This window comes from Acanthochromis polyacanthus, chromosome 13 (assembly GCF_021347895.1).
Source record: "Acanthochromis polyacanthus isolate Apoly-LR-REF ecotype Palm Island chromosome 13, KAUST_Apoly_ChrSc, whole genome shotgun sequence".
Taxonomy (NCBI): Eukaryota; Metazoa; Chordata; class Actinopteri; family Pomacentridae; genus Acanthochromis; species Acanthochromis polyacanthus.
In genome coordinates this window covers 40052445-40076125 of record NC_067125.1, presented here as the reverse complement: position 1 = coordinate 40076125, position 23681 = coordinate 40052445, and the positions used below count along the sequence as shown (strand labels likewise).

General features: G+C 37.3%; 1 protein-coding gene and 1 long non-coding RNA gene across 2 annotated transcripts; both read left to right on the top strand.

Moving 5' to 3' along the window:
* The first annotated feature begins 1408 nt into the window (after positions 1-1408).
* On the top strand, positions 1409-3346 carry LOC127536658 (uncharacterized). The gene is made up of 2 exons (XR_007945737.1): positions 1409-1463; positions 2866-3346. It is a non-coding gene; the product is annotated as an uncharacterized LOC127536658 (long non-coding RNA).
* Positions 3347-7580: 4234 nt separating this feature from the next.
* On the top strand, positions 7581-12232 carry LOC110959262 (GTPase IMAP family member 9-like). Its single transcript, XM_051958306.1, has 3 exons — positions 7581-7590; positions 10041-10843; positions 12203-12232. The coding sequence occupies exons 1-3, from the start codon at positions 7581-7583 to the stop codon at positions 12230-12232; spliced, it is 843 nt and encodes a 280-aa protein (XP_051814266.1).
* Positions 12233-23681: the final 11449 nt, after the last annotated feature.

The following is a 23681-nucleotide window of genomic DNA, read 5'->3' as shown; positions in this document are numbered from 1 at the left end:
ATGAAGACATTACTAAGCGAAATAAATCCCTTTATCAATCAAAATGGGCTGAACGAGGCATACTTTTCTTACAGGATTTATTTGGCGATGATGGCCAGTTACTATCTTATGAAGTATTTATGAGAAAATTTGAATTTCCTGTCACCTCTAAAGAATTTAATTATGTCATGAAAAGTGTTCCTGAGGGACTGAAACAATTGATGAAGTCATATACTAAAGGGCAATCTCCAAAAATAACAGAGCCAATCATCATTGATGGAATAGTTTTTAACAGTCTTAAGTGTAACAACAAATTCATTAGAAATAGCATACAACTACATGATCGAACTAAACCGGCTTGTAAAGCTTACTGGAATTCTAAATATCCTAATATTAATTGGCAAAAAGCATGGTTAACCCCATTTAAATATTGCATTAATAATAAAATAAGAGAATTGCACTGGAAAATAATACACAAAATCTATGCTACCAATTTAGCAATATCTAAATTTCTAAAAGAAAAGGATCCAAAGTGCACCCTGTGCAAACAAGAAGATGAAACAATTGTACACCTGTTTTATGACTGTCAAGTTGTTAAAGAATTCTGGTCAAAAATAGAGCTAGTAATTTTCCAAAAAACCAATTACAAAATATGTTTAAAAAGCCAGGCTATTGTAACTTACTTTACCCATCAAGATAAAAGACTAGATTATCTAGTCAATTTGTATATACTGTTAGGTAAATTTTATATACATAAATGTAAATATGGTGAGTCAAAACCTTCGATTAAAGTCTTCCAATTAGATATCGACATATACGTGAATACTTTATTAAATGTATCCCACACAAAATCTGTGAAAACTCTTGAGATAATGAGAACCTTAAAGGTTATCGATGCCTAAAATGTTTATGGTTAAAAGAGAATGTTATATATATTATAATGAATTGTACCTTGGAATTAGGCATATATGCCTATTTGTTGTCTTTTTTTCTTTTTTTGTTTTTGTTGTTCCTTTTTCTTTCTTCCTTTAAATTTATTTTATTGCAAGCTTGTATGCTATGTGTATGCATTGTAATGGAAAAATGACAAGTCTATGTAAATACAATGCAATGTAAATAAAGGAAAAAAAAAAAAAAAAAAAAAAAGTCACCGCCGGTGTTGTGCCAAGGTACTCATACCCCGATAGGAAGTGTATCCCCTGTCCACGGGAGCGCGCACGTCAAGCGCTATAAGGATGGAATTTTACGGTATAAAATGGCAAATACTATTATGCATATTGTTGTATGGATGAGTGAGTGTTATCTTATTTCAGTTTTGTTTTGTTTGAGAGTACAAAATGCATCTATCAAAATAAACAAGTCCGTTTTTTGAAATTCTTAAAAAAAAAAAAAAAAATGAAGCCTCAGTTAAGTGTAACTTCCGGTTGATGCAGACATTGCTTCCTGTCGCAACTGAGCTCGAACTAGCTGGAAAGAGGCACAAGGTATGTTTTCTCTGCGTTCAGTGCCATTTATACTCCTGTTGCATTTTTCCATCTTCTTTAATGTACATTGTCCTGTGACTGTTTTAGTTGCATGAGAAAAAAATATATATTTTTTTTATTTAGATAGATATGAATACCAGTATAGAAAGACCATTTGTTATTCAGGCAGCCACATTCCAAGATATTTATAAGATAAGATAAGATAAGATACGATAAGATAAGATAAGATAAGATAACATAAACTTGATTGACCCCTCACTGGAAAAATTCAACAGCTGGATACAAAGGAGGCATGGAAAAAGCAAGTATAGCAGGGCTAAAAAATAAAGACATAATAGTAATAAATATAGTTATTTATTCTAAATCAATTCAATTTAAGGCTTCAAGGCATATTTTATTTAACTTTTAAGCTGTTGGAGAGCAGTACATTTTTTCGGAGGGGTTTACTTTGTAATATTGTTATGAGGTAATGTGGTGGAGCCTGGTAAGGTGAATCCAATAGACACCAGACAACTAATATGTACTTTTCGCTACAGCATGTATTTCCATTAAAGCTTAAATATCCCTCAAAACCGTTTGTTTTCTCATGTGTAAGAAGTTTTATGTCAACTGGTGCTTTCACACTCAAGATTGGCTTCATAGTTACTACTTCCGGTCTCAGAAAATTAAAAAACGGACCTTTTTTTCATTTCTGTCTCTTCCTGATTTAATTTTTTTGTTATTCTGAATATAAAATGAAAATTAAAGCATTTTTAAAATTTCGTATATCCTTTTTGATCATAAAAAGGAAAGCACCTTGTATTTCAATTTTAATTTTTGTATTTTTAAATGAAAATCAAATAACGACTCGTTTTTTGTTTTTCAATGCCTGTTTCAGAACGTAAAATACAATTGCCAAAATATACATGGACCATCCTTTGACACCAACAGAATTTGAGCCGTATTTATGCTACCTTTATGTGATTCTTGAACTTTTCACATGCCATCAGCAGGTGATTAAAATTTGCACATTTCCGAAATCTGCACATTTCCGCACATCTTAAATATTTGTATTCCATTTTTTTTAAATCACTAAAAATTCCCTTAATGTGCAAAATATGATTCTAATTTATTTTGGAATATTTACTGTCGATTGACTTGCAGTTCTCACTGCATGCTTTCTGACCTTTCTATCCAAATCACCTCGTCAAATTCAGTGTCAAATATGAAAACCTTCTTGACAATAAAACAGATTCTGATTGTCTTTACTCCTACAAACCTCATATTTATCTGATGCTTTTGTTTCAACTGTAGCAACCATTTTTTTTCTGACATAGTGTAGTTGAGTTTTTGTTAAAACAGCATGTAATGATGAATGATTATTTCATAAACTGTACTCCCATACACTGATTCCCTTTCCCAGAATACATGGATGACAACGAGGACAACTGTGATTCTGAGAAGGATGGTGGTGATGATGATGGTGACGAAGAGTACGACGATGGTGACGAGGATGATGATGATTCTGAGACACTTGCCTAACATTAATAAATGCAGCCCCAGATCTGACTGACACTATCTGAGACACCCTTGGCCCTTTTCATTTTTAAAAAAAATTTCTTTACAGCTTCCCTTGTGATGTGATGAGTAGTTTTACAGTATAAAAAATACATTTTTTTGCATTGAGCTAATCTGCTTCTCTTTTTGTAGGATTATCTGCTGCCTTTTTGCCACTGTTAGGTTCCTCAACATTTTGCTTGACTGTTTGAGTTGTGTTTATATCATATGTATGCTATACTTCTGTTGTAATTTTACTAGTTTTTGAGAAAAGCAAGCTGCCATTTTGTTGAGAGGTTTGGTGCCCCTACACTGTATGCATATGAATAAAGAACATACGGATCCTACTGTTGTTCACACCATTTTGTTGGCTGTGGCACCTGGGTGCCTTCACAGTGCAAATTAAAGTTGAATGTGCAAAGTTCCTCAGAAGATCAGTCTCTTGTCTTTGCACTGAGGGGAGTCACTGCACAGCATTATCACTTTTTCAAACAATATTGAAGGTTGCTTAGATGGTGCTTCCTGAGGTGGAACTCTCCAGGTGTTACTCTTGTTCTCATCTTCTTCTTACTGCCCTCACTGCATCTATACAGATGATCGGCCAGTGTAGTTAAATACATTCACGGAAAAAATTATTAGACCACCCTTGTTTTCTTCAATTTCTTGTTCATTTTAATGCCTGGTACCACGAAAGGTATATTACCTGAAGAATACAATGAAGGTGGCAAAAAATGCAGCTGATTACATAATATTTTATGTCCTACTTGATATTTTATGTCCAATTAAGCTTCAGTATGTTAAGCTTAATTGTATTCCCAGGGTACATAAGAGGTCATTTTATGTCATAAGCAGCACTGCACATGCAAAGGTCTAGAGTGGTTTCCTGCTTACATTCAAGCCACAGCACAGCTCAGAAGCTGTCAGCTCTCACATAAAGCCTAAAATGAAACAATTATGTAAAGCCACAAAGGCAGCCATCTTGGCACTGCTGGAAATTGGCACGAGTGAGAGACAGGTAGCGAAAAAAGTGGAGATATCCAAGACAGCTGTTCATTAAGTCAAGAAAAAACAAGCTGAACATGATTCTACCATACTGCTAGCTGGTCACGGGAGGAAACGTCTTTCTACCCACCAGATGACTGTCACTCATCCGATCCTGTGTCAGAATTCGTTATCAGACCTCCAGGGACCTTAAAAATGAGTGGGCACTCTGGAGAAATGTGATTTGTTTGACAAAGACAGTTTTAAACCGACTTCTTGAAGCTGGTCTGAAGTCACACAGGGCACAGAAGAAGTCCTTCATTAATGAAAGGCAGAGAAAAGCCCGGTTACTCTTTGCTGGGGATCACAAGGATTGGACTGTTGATGACTGGACTAAGCTTCTCGTCAGTGATGAATCCAATTTTCAGTTGATGCCCACTCAAGTCAACGTAGTGGTTAGGAGGAAGCCTGGAGAAGCTACAAACCAGACTGTCTTGCCTCTAAAGTAAAACATGGGGATGGATCAGTGACTATCTGGGTGAAGGGTGAATGAACCAGGTCATGTACAGGGCTACTCCTGAAAACAGTCTTCCCCCATCAGCTGGAAAACTCTTTCCTGCCTCCAATGACCGGATTTTCCAACAAGACAATGCCCCTTACCAGATGGCAAGGTCAGTTAAAGCCAGGATGGAGAACCAGAACATTGGAACCATGCCTGCTGCAGTCATCAAAAACAATGGTTATGTTATCAAGTACTCACTCCAGTGTGTATCATGCGACTAAAACTGGAAATATGGAATGCATAAAAGTTGTTTTTGGCAGTATAGTGCCATAGCTATCGATGTAAGAACTTAAGTAGTTTTGGTTATTATCAAGAAAACCATTAAAAATGTCTAAATATCAACTCTTCAATTAAACCCTCATGAGCTATTGTTGTTGTTATCATTGTATTTGTCCAAACAAATGTACCTTTAGTGGTACCGGGCATTAAAATGAACAAGAAATTGAAGAAAACATGGGCGGTTTAATAATTTTTCCCAAGACTGTAGATGTGATCCAGGCTGTATGGTACCATGTCTATGAAATGCAAAAGGGCTTTTACTAACTACTATTGCATGGATTTTGACATCAAATATTATACAAGCAAAATGCAGATTTTTAGAGGCAATGAAGGCAGAAAATTGGCATTTCCTCATTTCTCCCTGTCTTGTATTGCCCTTAAGATAACTAATTAGATTAAATATTTAGGCCATTACATAACCAGTGATTTATCAGACAGCAAAGACATTTACAGACATTGTTGAAAGATTTATGGACAAGTTAATATGTTGGCTTGTAAATTTAATAGGTGTACAGTGATTCTAAGAACCTTTATTTAAAGGTTTTAAAACAGTGCTCCATGAATACTGCTGGCCTGTGGTAGTGCTGCAGAAAAGGCCGAATGCAGAGACTCACAGTGTTCCATAAAGCTGCAAAAAGAGACCGCCCACCTACTCTGCTGTTACACAAAATCTTATTGTGTAGATATATGTGTAGGTATCTAAATCTGTAAACTACATTATTTTAGCTTTAACTAATCCTGAACAAAGCTCAGTCAGACTCTCATCTAAAACACCTTTAATGTTCCTGCCTTTGTGGAAATGACTAATTGTTGTGGAATATTTCCATTTCTGTTATTATATAAAATGATGCCCTTTTTTCTTCTGATGAATTTACATATTTTGCTACTTTCTACATGAACTTCAAATGTTAATGAGACACAATCTACTGACATAGAAGCCCAACTGTTCAATGCAGTTAAAACAGCTTCACCTACTGACAACATTTTAGAAAATACTGCTTATAATGCATCATTAACCCCTAAGGAGGTGCCTCAAAAACAGGGCTCAGGGACTAAAAGGTTAATGTAGATCCAATAGCATGATAGCATTTTTTTTTTTGCTAACATACCCGTCCTTAAACAAAGAAAGCAGGACTTTTTTGTGATTTGGAGTTACAGCTGGAGAACTGTAAATAATCTGAAACTTTATCCACCATTGTGTTTTTCATGACAAATGTTGCATTCACACCTGTTTGTTCTGGTATTTGATGGGAAAAATAACATCAGCTATAAGTTTGTTATGTAATAATCCGTGCTTTCTATCAGGATTTTATTTAGCTCTGTATAAATAGTTTTCTGCTGTTTATTGTTTTACTCTGATAAAGTAAATCATTGTGTTTCTGATGTAAATGTGGTCACATACAAACAAACAATCTAACAGTGAAAGGCCTCATCAAGCTGCCTTTGTTTTGAAGCATTGGACTGCTGGTTTCACATTAGTCACCAAGTCTATAAAATTATAATCATTTTGACATTAACTTGGAAGCTGACGTGATTTATGACTGAAAGACATTGTCAGACATCACATCACACAATGGTACAAACAGGCTGTGGTGATTTCCACTGCCAATAAACACACCTTTTTTTTGAAACAGAAGCAGCAACATTCAGTATTCAGCAGTGACAGGAAATCTCTCTGTGCTGATGCGAATTTGTTTCCTTGTTTCATTCAACTGTCTGCAGATCTTCAGTTTCACTTTGAGGTCAGACAGAAGATTGATTTTAAAATAAGTTAAAAAAAAAATCTTTTACACCAACACCGTTGAATCTGCTTATGATACTTTCACAAAATGTCTTTAAATAGTTGCTAAGTTATTTATTCTGTACCAAAGTGGTGCATCAACTGACCAACAGCTCAAGACTTTCATTCATAAAACCAAGCAACTGGCACGACTAAACCAGTTTTAAGGGTAAGTGTTTAAAACACACATTTTAAAAGTCAGTTTTAACTAACTTCAAGAGTTTCATATACATTTGTTTAACACGAGAGGGAGGTGATTCAGTCACATTTAGTGACAAAAACGCATTAAAGTCCAACTTTAGTGTAATTCATAAAGGAAAAATATTGAATGTGCTGGAATAAAAAGACTTTATCATACTATCAAACAATCAACACAAAAATGCTTTGTCAAAGACCTAAAATAAGAAAAATAAAAGCTAATTATACACAAGAAGCTTTGAAGTGGAGTTTCAAAGACTCAGTTCTACATCAACATGAAGAACTGAAGCATTTTGTTGAAGTCAGGTAATACAAAACAACATGTGAGGCTGCTTCCTTTGCTAAATCTAACACTAACCTTCATCCTGATTCACAGTGCTGACAACTGTGACTCCATTTAACACTTACTGAAGACACGCAACAAGGTTTCATCCTGAATGAATTCAGAGACTACAACAACAAAGCAACTCTGGAGAGTTTCAGTTCTCCGATTTGCGCTTCAGTTTGACATGTTTGGTTCATCTGAGATCTGGTGACAAAAACACTCAAGTGGACTTCATAGAACACAGACTGATGATTTCTCCATTGAAGGATTTCTTGGTGACCTTACAGGGAATATATTTTATCAGATGTTTTTGGAAATGCTTGGAGTTTCCATAACATTATTATGCCAACAAACACACATTGTTATTTAATTTAGTTCCTGGAAACAAACATGTTTTGTTCTCTCACTTTCTTTTTCTCTTGTGTTGTACACGGTTACTGTTACTGGATGACACTTATGGAATGCAGTCAGGCCTGAGTTCCAGTTTAAAACAACTTTACTGGAAAGCTGCCAGTGCATGGTTATATATTTCTTGGCTTCTGCTGAAGAAATCAGAGCTACTTTCATGATCTAGAGGCGCATGTAAAAATCTGTGGAACTATGGCCGACAGGGCTCCAAAGCAACGGCAGGCAGGAGTTTCACAAGTGGCAACTGCAAGGAACCAAAACACAGGTAATCTGTTCTTTGCCACATTTATTTAATCGTGTACGTATGTGTTTTTAATCATTATGTCTTTTTTACTTAATTCCTTATATGTCTGAAGTGTGATGTGTTGTGTTGAACTGGTTTTTCAACTGGCAACATAATGTACATGTGAACTGTAAACAGTATGGAAACTCAGCTCAGTATATAAAAATGCACAAATGTTAATGCTGCCCCTTTATCATATGTTACAGTTATCTTTGTCTCTTTATATTGTTTCAGTTGCTTTACCTTCTCAGCCAGCTCTCTGAAGTATATATTTTAATTGCAATTTAATTGTTGTAGCTGGTTGGAATGAAGGAAAAAAATAAAGAAATGTGGTCATAGAAATGCATAAATGCAATTCATCTGTAAAAAAAGTAGATTTTATATATTAGCATTAAAAAATTTCCCATTTCACAACCCATAATTAAAATCTGATATTCTGTATTAATCCCAGCTGGGAAATGAGGTCTTTGCATCTCCCAGTTTGTTAGGATAACAGGGCTGGGGTCAGCTGCTCTTCAACACCTGGAAGAGATGGGGTTAAAGGCTTTGCTGCATTGCTCAACAGTGGCAGTATGGAGGCTTGAACTTCTGACCTTTAGATCAGCAGCCCAAAGCTTTAACCCATGAGCTCCCACTACTCCTCCTCAGTTAGACATGCATAGCGTTCCTCACACTCACAAAACAGCTTATTCCACATTTAAAAAGAACACAGAATGCATTGTTCCAAAAAAAATCTATTAGCAGGCAGATTGATAAAGCAGAAACAGAAATCAGTTGTTTTCATTGCATGAAAATGATGTTCTCTAAAAATTAAACACAAGTCAGACTGCATAATACTCACTTTAGCAAAAAAGTCCACTTACAGTTTACTAATTTGTCTTTATTTTATTTGAAGATGCCTCACAGACCGCTGATTCAAAGCACATTGTCAGCAGCCCTCATACAGATCTTTTTTCAAGGATGCTCCTTTGGTTGTCAGTAGTTTTGAAATTTGAGGAAAATGTTGGTCACATAATAATTTCCTCTCCTTTAGTTCCTTAGCCAGTAAGGCAACGGTGGTGTATTCTATAAAGTGAAATAACAGACCACATTGTCTTACATGAATATAAAATTCTTTCTGTAAGTCTCAATTGTTCTTTTGTATAAAAGCTTCTGATGTTGTCTGTGCTCTAAATCATCTGAAAACGCTAACAGAATTTTTGTTATAGTTCATTGATGTCTTATTTGTATTTGTAAAAACATCAATGGTTTAATTTCTTCTTGCATAACATTGCACAATTATATTTCTTCAAAAATATCTTTCTTATTTCCCATACAGTATGAGAACTGGGACTCACTTAGTAATGTGTAGCAACCTCAGAAATCATATAGCGCCTTTTGGTAGAAAACTGCTGTGTAATGTGTGACAGCTCCTAGGCCTCAGGACCTGTTCCTGTTCAGCTGTTTGCTGGTTGCTAGGAGCTGGGAGAGTGGCTCATTGGCCATGACGGCTGACACCTGGGTGCACTGCTCACCTGATGGCTGACACATGCATGCTAATTAATGAGACTGATATATGTCATCCAAAAATTATGAAAAATAAAACTTTCTCTTAAAACCAAATTATTATTTTTCTGAAATGTCACTTGCATGATACTTTTATATTTTTTTAACCCAGAGAAGCCCTATACATAAATGACAAATGTATTGATTTTAAACATGGTACGTGTTAAAAAAAATGTTGTATGAAACAATGTATGTCTCCAAAATAAGTTGCAATGATGTTCATTTAATCGTTTAAAAGTAGTGTCATCTGTTGTGGCTGAAGACTACAAGACTGATAAAGGAAATATGTTGCAGTTGTGGTGTTAAAACCTGAACATATCAGACATTTGTAGTAGGCTGCTTTTTACCAAACACACATCTGAGAATCTAAGCAAGAGTTGTGGAAGTTAATATTATTTTTGTGAGTGTCATTTAAAGAAAGGGATAATTAGAAACATTTAATCTATTGTTAATATCTCATTTTTATGGAGGAAAAATGCACTTTACATGAGTACATCTGCCAACATTTTCTTCCAGACATCGCTGCTTATCTTCAAAGTGCCGAACTGTTTACTGATCAGTAAAACTGAAACTACATTATACAGTGTTTAAACGTGGTGCAGAGCCCAATATTAAAGGCATACTGATTAAGTAATTGTAACAAACCACAAAGTAAGAACATTTTTTTCATTGCTTTGCAGCTTTTTCTCCCGATGAAGACATTCGAATTGTCCTGATTGGAAAGACAGGGAATGGGAAGAGTGAATCGGGAAACACCATCCTAAATCAACGGGCTTTTAAGTCGGTCCTCTCTCCGAGCTCTGTGACATCAGAGTGTGAAAAGGCCAGAGGAGTGGTGAACGGCTGCAGGGTCGCGGTGATCGACACTCCAGGAATATATGACACAAAGTACAAGGAAGCCGAGGTGATCAGAAAACTTAAAGAATGCATCTCTCTCTCTGCTCCTGGTCCTCATGTGTTCCTCATTGTGGTCAAGCTGGACAGATTCACAGAGGAGGAGCAGAAAACCGTGAAGCTCCTACGTCTGGTGTTTGGTGACAAAGCTGCAGATTACTCCCTGGTTCTCTTCACTCATGGTGACCGGCTGCGACACACAACAGTGGAAGAATACTTCAGCAAATGTGGCAAACTGAGTCACCTGATCGCACAATGCAACTGGCGCTACCATGTCTTCAACAATACAGTCACTGATAAACATCAGGTACCTCAGCTGCTTACAAAGATAAGAATCATGATTAGTGATAATGGCGGAACATTTTACACAAATGCAATGTTCCAGGAAGCCGAGAGAGCGATCCAAGATGAAGCAAAGAGGATTATGAAGGCCAGTGCTGAGAAGAAGCGAAGACAAGAGGAAGAACTGAACGACAAACTTAAAGGAGAGGAGCTGCAGGAGAAGCTCCAGTGGCTTAATGACGAGTATATAAGAAAATCAAGAGAGAAGGCCGAGAAGAAAAACAAATTTCTTGAAACGAGTATGATTGTACCATCAGCTGAAGCGGGTATGGCGATCGGGGTTGGCGCAACAGCTGTTGGAGGTCCTGTTTGCATAGCCGTTGGAGCAGTGGTGGGTGGAGCTGTTGGGGCTGTGGTGGGAGTTTTGATACCAGCAGCAGTAAAAGCTCTGAAAAGAAAGTGCACTGTACAGTAAAAGACATTACATGCGGCTGCTGCATTTACGTGGACAAATACTGATCAAAGAATTCACACATCAGCTTGAACTGTAAATGAAGTGGATAAATGTGTCATTCTTACTCTTGTACAATGAAGTGACCAACTCAAACAGCTGGTGCAAAAGTGAGACTGCTCCTAAATTGATATTTTTATTCAATTTCTGTTATGCTTCCATTCTACTGATCTGCATTGATGTTTCTTTGCATCTTTTCTTTAAGCATAATACTGGTGGATCCCATTGCAGTCTTCATCGGAGCAGCAACAATGTCGTACAGCTGGTTTGACTGAAGCAAGCACTGAGTTACATTTCTGCTTAGCAACATTTCTGTGCCTTTACGGGTCATTTTCGCCACTTTACTTTGGTTTCGTTGTTTTGGATCACTCTGTCTGCTCGTAGTAGACATTCAGTCACCGATGATGCTCTGATGAATCCACTGTGTGTTACCTGTCCAGCACAAAATAAGGTTTTGGAAGCTGAAGACAGGCATCTCCCTCATGACAGACAAAATAAAAAAAAAAAATAGCAGTACATTTTTAATGCATCTTTAAAGTGTCAGACTTTGAGCAATGTACTACAACTGCAGAATAATTCACAAGTGTTTTACAGTTTGTGAAGAGCTGTTGCATCGTACAATCTGTTCTGTACAGTGACTGGCATGTAGGGTTTATTTTAAAAGTAGTAGCATATTGTGCATATTTTTTGAAGTTCTGCAATATACCAGAAACAAAATCAAAGGTGCAGTGAAATCATAAAAAACTGCACGTTGGTTATGTTTCAGTGTATATGTATAAGTAAAGGTTTATTTTTAAAGATTGTCTTTGTGTCTTTTCTGACTATGATGGCATCAAAATATTTTTTTCATCTTCCAAAGTGGTGTTTCAGACAGAAGAGAAGTGGATGTGTTGCATAGACTTGAGAAAACACAGAAACTGTCATCTCAGAAATGCAAACAGCATATAGAGATAAACACAATAAACACAACAAAGCCTCACTAACTCATTTACAAACTGTGCTGTCATACTGGTTAAATGAATATCTGTGAAATAAACAATAAAATGCAATCACTGACAATTTCTTGTTTATCTCTGTCGTCTTACCTCTTTGTATCTCTTTTGTTTAAACTGACTTTCTCTCTCTCTCTCCCTCTCTCTCTTTCTCTCTCAACAGCTGGAGTCACTGGCCCTGAGGGAAAACTGACCAACGCTGTCCTGAATAAAAGAGCTACACATTGCTATACAACAGCTCTGCATCACATGTACATGTAGGGCACATAAATGTAGAGTCATTTACTCGCTCTTACTAGTAACACACACACACACACACGAGGGCCAGAGCGGGGACTATTTTAAGGGGTTTTCTCATGCGGGAATAATCGCTCCAAAGGCCACAGAATACAATGGCGGTCTACAGTTAACAGCTTGGTGTGCTGTGGCACTAGAGACACAAGTAGCTCGAGGTGATTCTGTCTTTGGAAATTGATTTCAACAATTTAGACAAGGCGCATTTCAAGCACAGATAAGACTGTATCTGAGCAGCGCTGGATTCTGTGTCTGCTGTAAAGTGGAGTAACTTTTTGTGTTATTTCCAAGTCGTCTGAAGCCATTTGCATGAACAGGAAAACGCACTTTGAACTGAGTCAGAGATGCTTCTATAACACACAGGATCCCAGATAATGCAGCTGCTATTGTTTGTTTAGTGCACTTGACCGTGAAAATGTGTTTCTATTCAGATTTTCACTCAGTTTGCATATGGAAAAACTGAAGATTTAATGAAAAGATGTTTCTGCTTAGATTAGACTTGATATACCAATAAAAAGCAATACTGTAAGCATCCTTAGTGGAATAATCACAGCATACAGAGGCAAGCAACTAAAACAATGAAGCTTCCACTCCACCGGAGAGACAAAACAGTGGCAGATGACTCAGACTGTGGTGGAAGGAATTGTGGGTGAATTAGGGAACTTTTCTGGTTTTCTGAAAATGTCTTCATATTTAATTTCATGGGAACTTTGACATATTGTTATCCTGCCTATCCAAATGTTAACCATAAGAATGAAGTTCAGAAAGCTTTATGTCTGCACTTTTAAAATATATGAATAGAATTTACAAGATTCAGTGCAAGATAAATACAAATTTCACATGATAGTTTAATAAGTAAGCGCCCATCACCCACTATGTGCATATTAACAGCCAGATGGACAATGTAGGTTAAGTGGCTCCCTGACAAGATAATGTTTGCTGATATTTGCTGCTGTTCAGCTATGAACACAGATGGTGAATAAAACAATGCATAAATCCATTAGACACACTCCGATTATCATTTCTGCTGCTGCTTTATAAGATAGCCCCGCTCACATAGGGCTGATTACCTGGATCTGCTATAATTAGTGTGTTAATGATTACAAAATGACTACTTGCACCTAATAAATGAAGAATTTGCCATTAAAACTTTTAGGGTTTCCAGGTTTCAGTGTGAAAGTTGTTATTAATAAAGATTTATGAGTTTTCAGTGATTGTTATTTTGTTTAATAGGTCAACTTTAAATGGAAATAAAGTCATTAATAATGAGTGGATTGTTAAATATTTAAAGGAAATGGGCTCCTTCATTTCTACCAGTCAACAGCAATTGTTACTAAGTCATACAGGATGGTAAAAGGTTAATAAAAAATGAATGAAAATAACTTGTTCTTGTACTAATCCATCAAGCCTCCAGATGCAAATGCTCGCTAATTGTTAATAAATGAGTTCTGACCCAAAGCGTTGCAGCTCTTTGCCACAAGTTAAGTGCTCTTCCTGACTCATCAGGAGTGAGTAAAAAGTGACAGCAGCAGTCTTGCTAACACACTTTGCAACTTGACTAACGGGTTATTCTTGATAAATATCATGTAAGGATATTTCATATATAACTGTGGTGGGAGTAAAAAACAAATACATGCATGCATGTTTTTTATGTAAATTTCCAAACAGAGATGCATAATTCAAAGATCCACTCTGGGATTACAAGGTTTAACCAAAAGTAAGTGGCAGCAGGTAGATATGGGGGGCAGCAGTCAAAAGAATTTCCATGCCGAAACCACAAACAGTAGCATCAATAATTTTGCATAGTTTTCCTGTCCTGCTTCACGTGCAAGTCTTCCCTCGAACATACACCAATGCAGAGAGAGAGGAGAGAGAGGAGAAAGAGGGGAGGATGTGCTGAGTGAATAAACTCTTCCCATGAAGCATGAAAAGCATTCGTTGTGTCATTATGAAGCACATCCACGGCTACACTCAGCGAAGCACAGCGGGACTGCTCTGAAATCCTTTACTGTGCTCTTTTCCCTTCTCCTTTGCATTTCTTTGCCGTCATCATTCTTACTTTTGCAGCAAAAAGTGTTTTCTTTACACGCTCAGGCTGGTAACCATTGATCCAGGCATAATGGAGTTATCACTGATGTCAGCACAGGTAAGGGGGCAGAAACATGCTCATCCATTTAAGCTCTTACTTCAAGACTCTCTGGCTTTTTTTTTTTTTGACACAGGAGTAATGTACTGGATAAAATAAGAAATAACAGTTTTTAAAGGGCAGATTGTTTATTCACTGTAAGTAGAGCTAATATGCTGCTGCTCTTTGTAATGTTTTGTCCTGACTCTGCTTTTTTGTACAGTCCTTTGTGTTGTTTACTCATTTGGATTCACTTTGGATGCTTTTTTCACATTCTGCTAGTATTATTATATAATTTATTTATATATAGTCCTTTATCAAAATAGTAATAACCCATCACCTTGTGTCACAAGAATCCACAAATCACTGAGATCATGTCAGATAGAACATTACACATTGGATGAAGTCGTCAGGAGGAGGCAGAGGGCAGATCCCGCAGCATCTGCTTTAATCAGCCTGTGCCGCTAACTATGAACTTGTAGTTAGTCACACTGAGTCACCGGAGCTTTTGAAAACTTTTCCGGACATTTGCAAAGTGCAGATTTGGATGTCAGATATACAAATGTGGACAGCACTCATGCAGAGAAGTGACTCAGAAGAAGTCTGCAAAGCAATTTTCCTAAAAGATGACATGAAAACAAAGACTCATGCTTTTTTTTTTTTAACTGAATCACTACAAGACAACTACTTTCTGGTCTTTCTATCAATTTTCAGTTTTGAACTAAGTAGAATGAAGCGTCCCTGCATGAACACGAGCACTGAAGTAGCACAAACAACTATTTTCGTTTTAGTTTCGCAAAGATCTTGATTTCCATGAGGTTTCCGTTTACCTGGTGAAACCTGAACACATATTCTGTTGCTAATGTGTCATTGTAATGATTTATTTGCCAGTGTTAATACAGTTTACGGTAAAATAACGGAAAACAAAAGGTGCTTTCACTTATAAACAGGCATGGAACACATTTTCACTAGGCATTACAGCATAGTCAGCTGGGATAAGCTCAAGCCCCCCTGCAACCCTGATGAGGATTTGGTGCTGCATAGATAATGGATGGATGGATTATAGCATAGTTCATATTGCTTCTACCTTGTGTGTGTGTGATCATAGCAGAAATGTGGTCCTGGAGACACATACTGTAGCTGGAAGTACCACAAAGGCAGCTGTGTGTGTAGTTTGGCATTTGTTTATGCAGGAATCAGTGAAAACATTAAAATCACTGACAGATGAAGTGTGCAAAACTGAGCATCTCATTAGAATGCAATGTTGAGCTGGGAATCCCGGGATGCTTTCATTAATGTGGATGTTACTTTGACACAAATTGACCAAGCACACCTCCCACAGTAATAGCACTCCCCGATGCATCCCACCACACTGTGAAATCTGCTAAGGAATGGCTCGAGAAACATGACCAAGAGCTCAATGTGCTGATTTGGCCTCCAAACTGCACAGATCCCAGTGTGATTAAGCATCTATGTGACCCAAAGGATCCCCTGCCAATATCCCAGAAACTACAGGACATCCCCAGAGGCCCGGTGTTCATTCAGTGGGCACCTACACAATATTGAGCTGTTTTTTAATGTTGTGGCTGATTGGTATATGCTTGTCCGTGAACAGATTCCGTCTACATGATAGTTTCACAACAGTGCAAGATTCATTCAGGAAAGTTTACGTGTGTGCAGTTGAGATCAATGTGATGAATGAGCTAGAAGATGGGTGTGGTTTGACCAATGACCACAGAGTACTAATGGGTCAGCACATTGGTGTAGTTAAGTTTGCATGCCAGTGTGCACTTTGGGTTCGAGAGAGAGTATTAAAGTTTTAGGCTTCAGCAAAATAAAGGAAATACAAACTGCCTCTATCTGCAAAGAAGAATTTACAAAAGCAATGAAGAAACGACTCAATTCTGTGTTTGTTTCTGATACAACACTCACCACAGCCGTCTCTACTCTGTCGCTCTCAAACGTGGTAGGACATTCTTGCCCTGTTTGCTGCATGTGTGTGTGTTCATTTTTTCATCCTCTCACCTATGAAGAGCTTCAGTTGTAGCCGCAGGGTAATGCTTTATGCTGCAACCAGGGTCCTCTTTGTGACCCGCACTACCATGAAGCCGATGGATACGTTTCAAAGGTAGTTACAATATTAGAGCTTTTAAGTGCAAGCACAGTGAAAGACCCATTTCCTCCACATGCACTCTTTGCTGAACTGAATTGCTGTTTTTTTTATTGCCCTATTTAAAAGAGGAAGCATTTAGAATAATGCTGCAAAGTTGTTTTTCTCCTCTCTCTACACTAAAGCATGATGGGTTCTGGTCTTTTTTTTTTTTTTTTTTACAGCTATGCCTCTAGATTATACAAAAAGGTTTTTCATCAACAATATTTAGTGTCTGCCATTAAAAACTGCACATACTATTACTGAGCCCCTGACAGATTCTGGTGTCATATTATTTTAATTATGTCGTTATCTTGAAAACTGTTATGAAAAAGTGCCAAAATGACACATGCTGACTTTAAGCTACAGGCAAACACTAAAAAAATTACTGAGACTTAGCCATCATTTATAATTTCTCAATATTTTTAGACAAGAGCGAAAATCTTGCCTAACTTGCACCGTTTAATAGGCTCCTTATGGCACCTGCCACACAGGTGAAGACAGCTCACATCTGAAGGCCTGCTGTCACTTAGCTAGCCAATCAGCTGGTTGCCTGAGTGTGAAATTACGCCATCTGCTGGTTTACAGTAAAGAAAATACATCATTTTTCCCATTGGGGAGTTTTTTGTGAACTTGAGCTGAAAAATATATGACAATAATGTCCACAGATAGGAGCCTAATAGTTGTTTTATAGCATTGCATATGTGGCATTCCTGCAGATTAGGTGTCTATTTCCAGTAGTTTACTCTGTCCAGCTGTGCAGATTTGATGGAAAATCTCCTAACCACCTGCTTATAGGTATTAAGTCACTTCACTGTGAGCCCAGCGACATGCTCAAGAAAATACAATCTTTTTAAAGTTTTTCAACACAACCGGTTTGAATTTTATCTTCTGAATTGCAGGTCAAAAGTTTCACTCTGTTAAAGCATTCCTTCACAGAAAACCTTTCGTGGTACCTGAGTTGAGCGGTATTTCCCTTTAATTCACTGGCTGTTGTCACTGGGCCCCTCTGCTTCAGCCGTGAACCCTGTCTGACTGAAGGAGTTTGATGGAAAGCCTCATCTGATAGCCATCTGTTCTCAGATAGTTAATCAGATGTGCTCAATGTGTGGTCCTTAATCACCCAAAGCTAACTGTCTCTGAGCACTCTGCGGTCAACGCCTGGACGTCGCTGCTACCTGAAACCATGCATCTCCAAAACTTTGTTTTGCAGAGACCGAAACAAAAAATTAAAACAGAAACTTAGGTTGCCTTTTTTTTTTTTTTTTTTGCAGCTCTAAGGTCACAATAACAAAGTTATAGATGTACATTTAATCATTTTTTAAGTACATTACATATGGCACAAAAAATACAATCATCATCTTGACAAATATAGTGGTCTTTATCTCAAATTCCACTTACTTTTACTGTAATTTTTTTTCACTAACACATCTGACATTTGTTATTACCTTCATGCTAATTACCTTACATCAAGCACTTCTGCATTTCTGGGTCATATTGTGTAGATGCTGATTGCAGTTGTGCTCTTTCTGTCACTAATGACGTGTCCTTGAGCAACACATCTTGCACGGCTGTCTTTGTGCTGATGACTGGGTTCCCCTCTCTCCCTTTTTCTCTGATAGTGAACGTTAGATTGGTCTTAATTAGGTAACGTCACTCTGAGTGTGTGTGATGGAGGTTTAGGTCAGATTACCATCTGCTAAAGACTTTATCAGGTACCTCAGGGGGCAGCCGCTTGACACCGACAGCAAGTCTGATGCATCACGAGCAATCCTACTTTCCAAAAAGTCTGTTTGTATGAGAAACTTGAGTATAATTATATTACTAAGCGATTAAAACTTACACTGTAGGTTTAATGTAAAAGAAAGTTTATATTAATTTATTGCAGACACATAATGATATTTACACACTACTGTTGAGCTGTAAGAGTAAAACCAGATAACTAATGTAAAAATTGCTTTTGTTGTATATTTTTGTACATTTGTCGGTAAATCTTGCATTTTTGAAGGGACTACCAACATTTTAACAATATTTCTGAAATAATTTCTTTTCATAGTGACAACATGGTGACTTATGAATCACAAGTTTTACCTCACATCTCTTCTGATTTAGTTTTCAACAAACACATTGTGATTAAGGGGTGAGACAACTGTGACAATAATAGAAGCTGAGTAGACCTGCATGACTCATGTCATGCTGATGAAAATACTTTTCAAACCTTAAAACTTGTACTGTATGTCAGAAAAACAATGTTGTAGTCAGAAAGTCTGAGGTTCAGGCTCTTCTCCCTGAGACAAGTCATATATGCCCATAAAACCCAGACACTGACTTTTATTCTGAAACTTCTTCTTATCTTGTATCTGTATCACTTTACTTGCAGGGATTCAACAAAGCTTGGACATTAATAATAATCATGCAGTACTTGAAATAGATATTTATCTACTTTGACATATAGATGGAGAAACGGTGTGTAGTTCTGAGCAGGACAGAGCTGGAGCAAACTTCTGGAGGATATTAGAGTGTCTGTCATTCACAGAATCTTAAAAAGCCTCCATGAACCATCTTGTCCACCTGTTCTGTATTCATGTCTCTGTTCTTAACCTTTTAAATTTTCATTTAAGCAGGTTTCCACCCCTTAAATTTGCTGCTTTTTATTCATCATTCCTTCTAAAGTGGCTTTAATGCATTATGTAAAGCACTTTGAGCAGACTTTGTGTTTAAAATGTGCTACACAAAAAACCTGCCTTGACTCTGGTCAGCTGCATCTGGCTTGTTTCACCTGCTTCATAAATCATCAGGAAAGTGTCCAGTGTCTAAACTGGCTTGAACTGTGCAAGAAGCGCCTCTTTTTTGAAAATGTAAATGTCTTTACAGTGTCTGTTCCTTTATTTCAGCACACAGAGCGCTGAAATAACCTTGAGCGAAAAAAAAAAGGTCATGACACATTAAGCATAGCGGGGGATGAGTTGCCTATGGCACGAATAATATAAGCTCTGTAATGTTTTATTCATTCAAACTGGATGGCATGACAGATTAGATACATACACACATCAGACATGCAAATGGAAGGACACAACCACACTTTTGTTACATAAATAAGTCAACTGTCAACCCACACTCCACCTCAGCTACTGGGCTGTTCTGTGATGACATCATTTGGAGAAACCTTTCATTTTGGCTGATTACTTTCATATTTGCCTCCTTTCTTTAATGGCAATAGACACCGTCATTTGTGATTTAGGTTTGACTTCATTATCTAGGATCAAAACATTAGAAATTCCATTTTCCTTTGTAGGTCTTTTGTTTATTTTGCTGACCATTAACCTGACCAAAGGGAACCTCATTGTATTAAAAAACATTGTGTGAGAAAAAGCGTATTGTCATTGCACATTTAATCATGTTGCCTGTAAGCGTCAAATCTGAAACGCAGTAAACTGTTTATTCATTTCCTGAGATACCTTTGCATTTTTGTATTATCCCTGTCATAATGTTTAGGTCTTCGTTTTCCTTAGTGGATCAGCATAATCTCTTTCACATAGCTTTTACCATTAACAATGCATTACATTACAATGTGACAAACATGCCTGATATAGATAAAAACTCATCTATACTATACAAAACAGCAAATGGGCAAAAGGGAGCAATGTTCTTCTTATATAAATAAAATAGTGCATACTGTGGTGTATTATACCTATGTGATGCTTTTTTCTTACCAGCTTCTTAGGAAAGAGATCCTTAACCAACAAGTCTTTATGAAAGATTAGCACAGGAATATAACTTCTAAAAGACAAGGGTGGATATCCGTGAGTTCAAATTAAAGATAGAAGGCACTGCTAATAACTACAAACACCATATAACAAATAATAATAACTATTTTGCGGTTTGTACAAAGAGAAGCAGTGCGACTTGCTTCTTCAGGCCAGGATTCACAAAATGTACTTAGCAGACTTTACATCTTGGTGCATGCAACAGTAATGGTGCTGGTGTGTCTGTTAAGAGGAGCACACAGTTAATTAATGAAGCTCAACAGAGCATGAAATGCATTGCATGGTGAGGCTGATCAAAGGAGGAGTGTGTGGGTTAAGGGTTGTTTCTGTGTGCACTCTGCACGTAATCTTTCTGGGAATGTTTGAGCACTGAGGTACTTCAGTTCCACTTTTGTGATTTGGTTGAATGTAAGCTTGCTAATTCATGTAATGCTGAATTCAATGCTATATTGATAAGATGAGATAAAAGTAAATGTTGCTTACAACTGAAATAGTTGCAAAGGTTATTTATGGAACCATGAATATTTTATACAACGCATTTTGGTTTGCTTGCTGAAAAATTAAAGACATGATCGTGCTGTGCAAACACATAGCCAGATTGTTCTCTAGTGCTGGCATGAAGATGTGAAGAACGATCTGATTACACCTCTTTATCATTCTGCAATAGGAGGAAAAACTCTGTGGCTTGTTTGTATGCCTTTTAAGTAATCACAGTCATGTTGGGCAGCGCTAAGCCCAGGATGCAGTGATGGTGTCCCTGCAAAATGGGGACAAGAGAGGCATTTTAGGGGCACATTTGCACACAGGGAAGTTAGCGCTATCACTAAAACTGATGTTTCACCAGTAAAAACAGCAGCTCTACCTTCCTCAATCTGTGCATTTGTATTTTACTGCTTCACTGTCACTCCTTTTCCTCTGGGATGGGATTTATCGCTCTGGTAGTCCAGAAAATGGAGGAGATGATTCAGTAGTAATTCTGTGTAATTTAACCCAACCATGACATTTTTCACAATACCAACAAAATTACTCTGAACCAAGCCTTTAGCCTGTAAAAATGTGATATTTTCCTAAATTTAACTATGTAATTTTAGTGTGTAAACTTAACCAGAAAGTAAGTGGAAACCAATATTTAACAACAGAAAGGACTAATGGTCTCTGGTCCTGGTCTTCTGGGTGAACGTCCAGCTGGTAGTTTATGGCCAATCTGTCCCAACATATCACAGATATTTATTTTAAACTAAAATCCTTCAAAACATATTTGAGAATGCAGTTTAGCTGTATAGAAACTTTTGTGGAGACAGGGTGCCTTATTGCACGATCCAAACCTGTGGCAAAAGTTGAAATATTTATTTGGTTTTTATTTCTTGTAGTGAAGGGGATTTGACAAAAGTAACACAAGTAAAGTCCATGTGCAGTGAGTCAGACTAATAATAGCATGAAAATATTGACTGGAATGTGTGTCTCACCATCAACCTCAAGAGGAAGCAAAAAACAAAAATTACGATTTTACTGAGTTTCATCAGAATTGTGGTCATGCCAAAAAGAGAAAGACGCTTGGAAGTTAGGACCCAACATCCTTTTCTGTTGACCCTTTTGTTGACTTTATCATTCTACAGTAACATCACCTGACATCTTCACATGTAGTTGAAATAAACATGTTCGTTTGGGACACTTATTGAAATTGTCCTTCGCCAAAACACAGTGGAATCAGACAGCTACATAAAGTTAGCATATCTGTAATAATCTTATGGACATCTGTATTTGAGGCTTGAAAATTTTTTCAAAGTCACATTCACACCTTCCACTATGCGCTTGTTTGTGCGTTGGAAGTGTGAAAGGTCTTACGAAAGCTGGCTGAGGTCCCTTCTTGTTGTCAGTGAATGCAGTTCTTTGTTCATCTGTCAGCCTCCAGCAAAACTCAGCCAAGATTCAACCAGCCATGAGAACAACACTCTGTCTCCGGCTCTCTATCTGTTGCAAACTATTTCTAACCATACAGTGCAGTCACCGCCTGTGTCTCTCACTTCTCTGCCCATTCTGTCTTCTTCTCCTTCTCAGTTATTCTTGTTCCCTCTATTCCTGTCATGACTTCAGTCAGTTCAAGTCCCCTCGGACATAGTCCAGCTGCACTATTTTCTTTTCATCACACAGCTCAATAACTTGGAAATTATGGAAATTATTTTCAGTTGCTGCTACTTCTTTTTTTAACTTTATTTGCTTGGTTTCCATTGTCATGTCTTGAGAGTCATTTGAAGTGACCTCAGTCAAATTAGCTTTAATTCAGAAGCAAAATCCACAACCAGCAGGAGACAGTGTCTGCAGAACTTTAAATATCCTGCCCTATTAATGAATTCAAACTCTTTTTGGGAGTGTTTTTTCAATGTTTTCACTTTAAAAGATAAATTAATTGCACATGTGAAAGTAGATAGAAGAAGTGAGTGGTTTAAAAATGGTGATTTAAAGAGAAGTTAATTTAATAAAGAAAATACTATCTGTTCATATTAAAGACTTCAGGGGCGATGGTTCACCACGGCCTCAGTGCTTCAAATCATTTGACTATGCTGTGCTTGACTGCTTTTTAAAATTAATCCAGTGTCAAAAACTGACGTGGATCCTGACCTAACTCACCAGATGTGGCTCATTTTGAATGTTAATTGCATTTTTTTTCTGTCACACAGGCATTTTTTTTTAAGGTGAGCACATCAGGTTTGACCATGGCTCCAGGGTTTGGCCCCGTGTCACAGCATATTTATGCATCAAAAATATGCTGCAGCACAGCATAAACACTCTCACCACAGGACATGATCTTATTCTGATTTCAGTGAGGTTTCATAACAGCTTTTAGTTGCACTAGCAATGGAGTTTTGCATGTGGCAATGAGGGCTGGTAGTGTGTCACTTTTTTCCACACTGAATAATTTAGTCTTGGATGGATTGCCTTGAAATTTTGTCGTTCTCAGCAAATTGCTTCTTGTGTAGCACCGTATGTGTAGTCCTATTTATTTATTGTTGTTTATTACCTAATAGGGTGAGAACACATGCAGACCAGATCTAACACATATCGTGTGTGTGGCCAAATCTTCAATTTGGTGCTCAAGCTTTAAATTTAATGTTAACTGAACTGCTAAACAGGAAAGTAAAGAATGATTCAAGCTGTTATTTTCAGTTTGCTTTCACCCTTTCTCATTCTTTCTTTTCTTTCTCTCCATCTCTACTCTATTTCCCCGCCTTCTACGTTACCCCTGTCGCTTTCCGAGTTTCTAATTCTATGACAGATGTTTCACAAAGGAGAGGAACAGCTGGCCGCT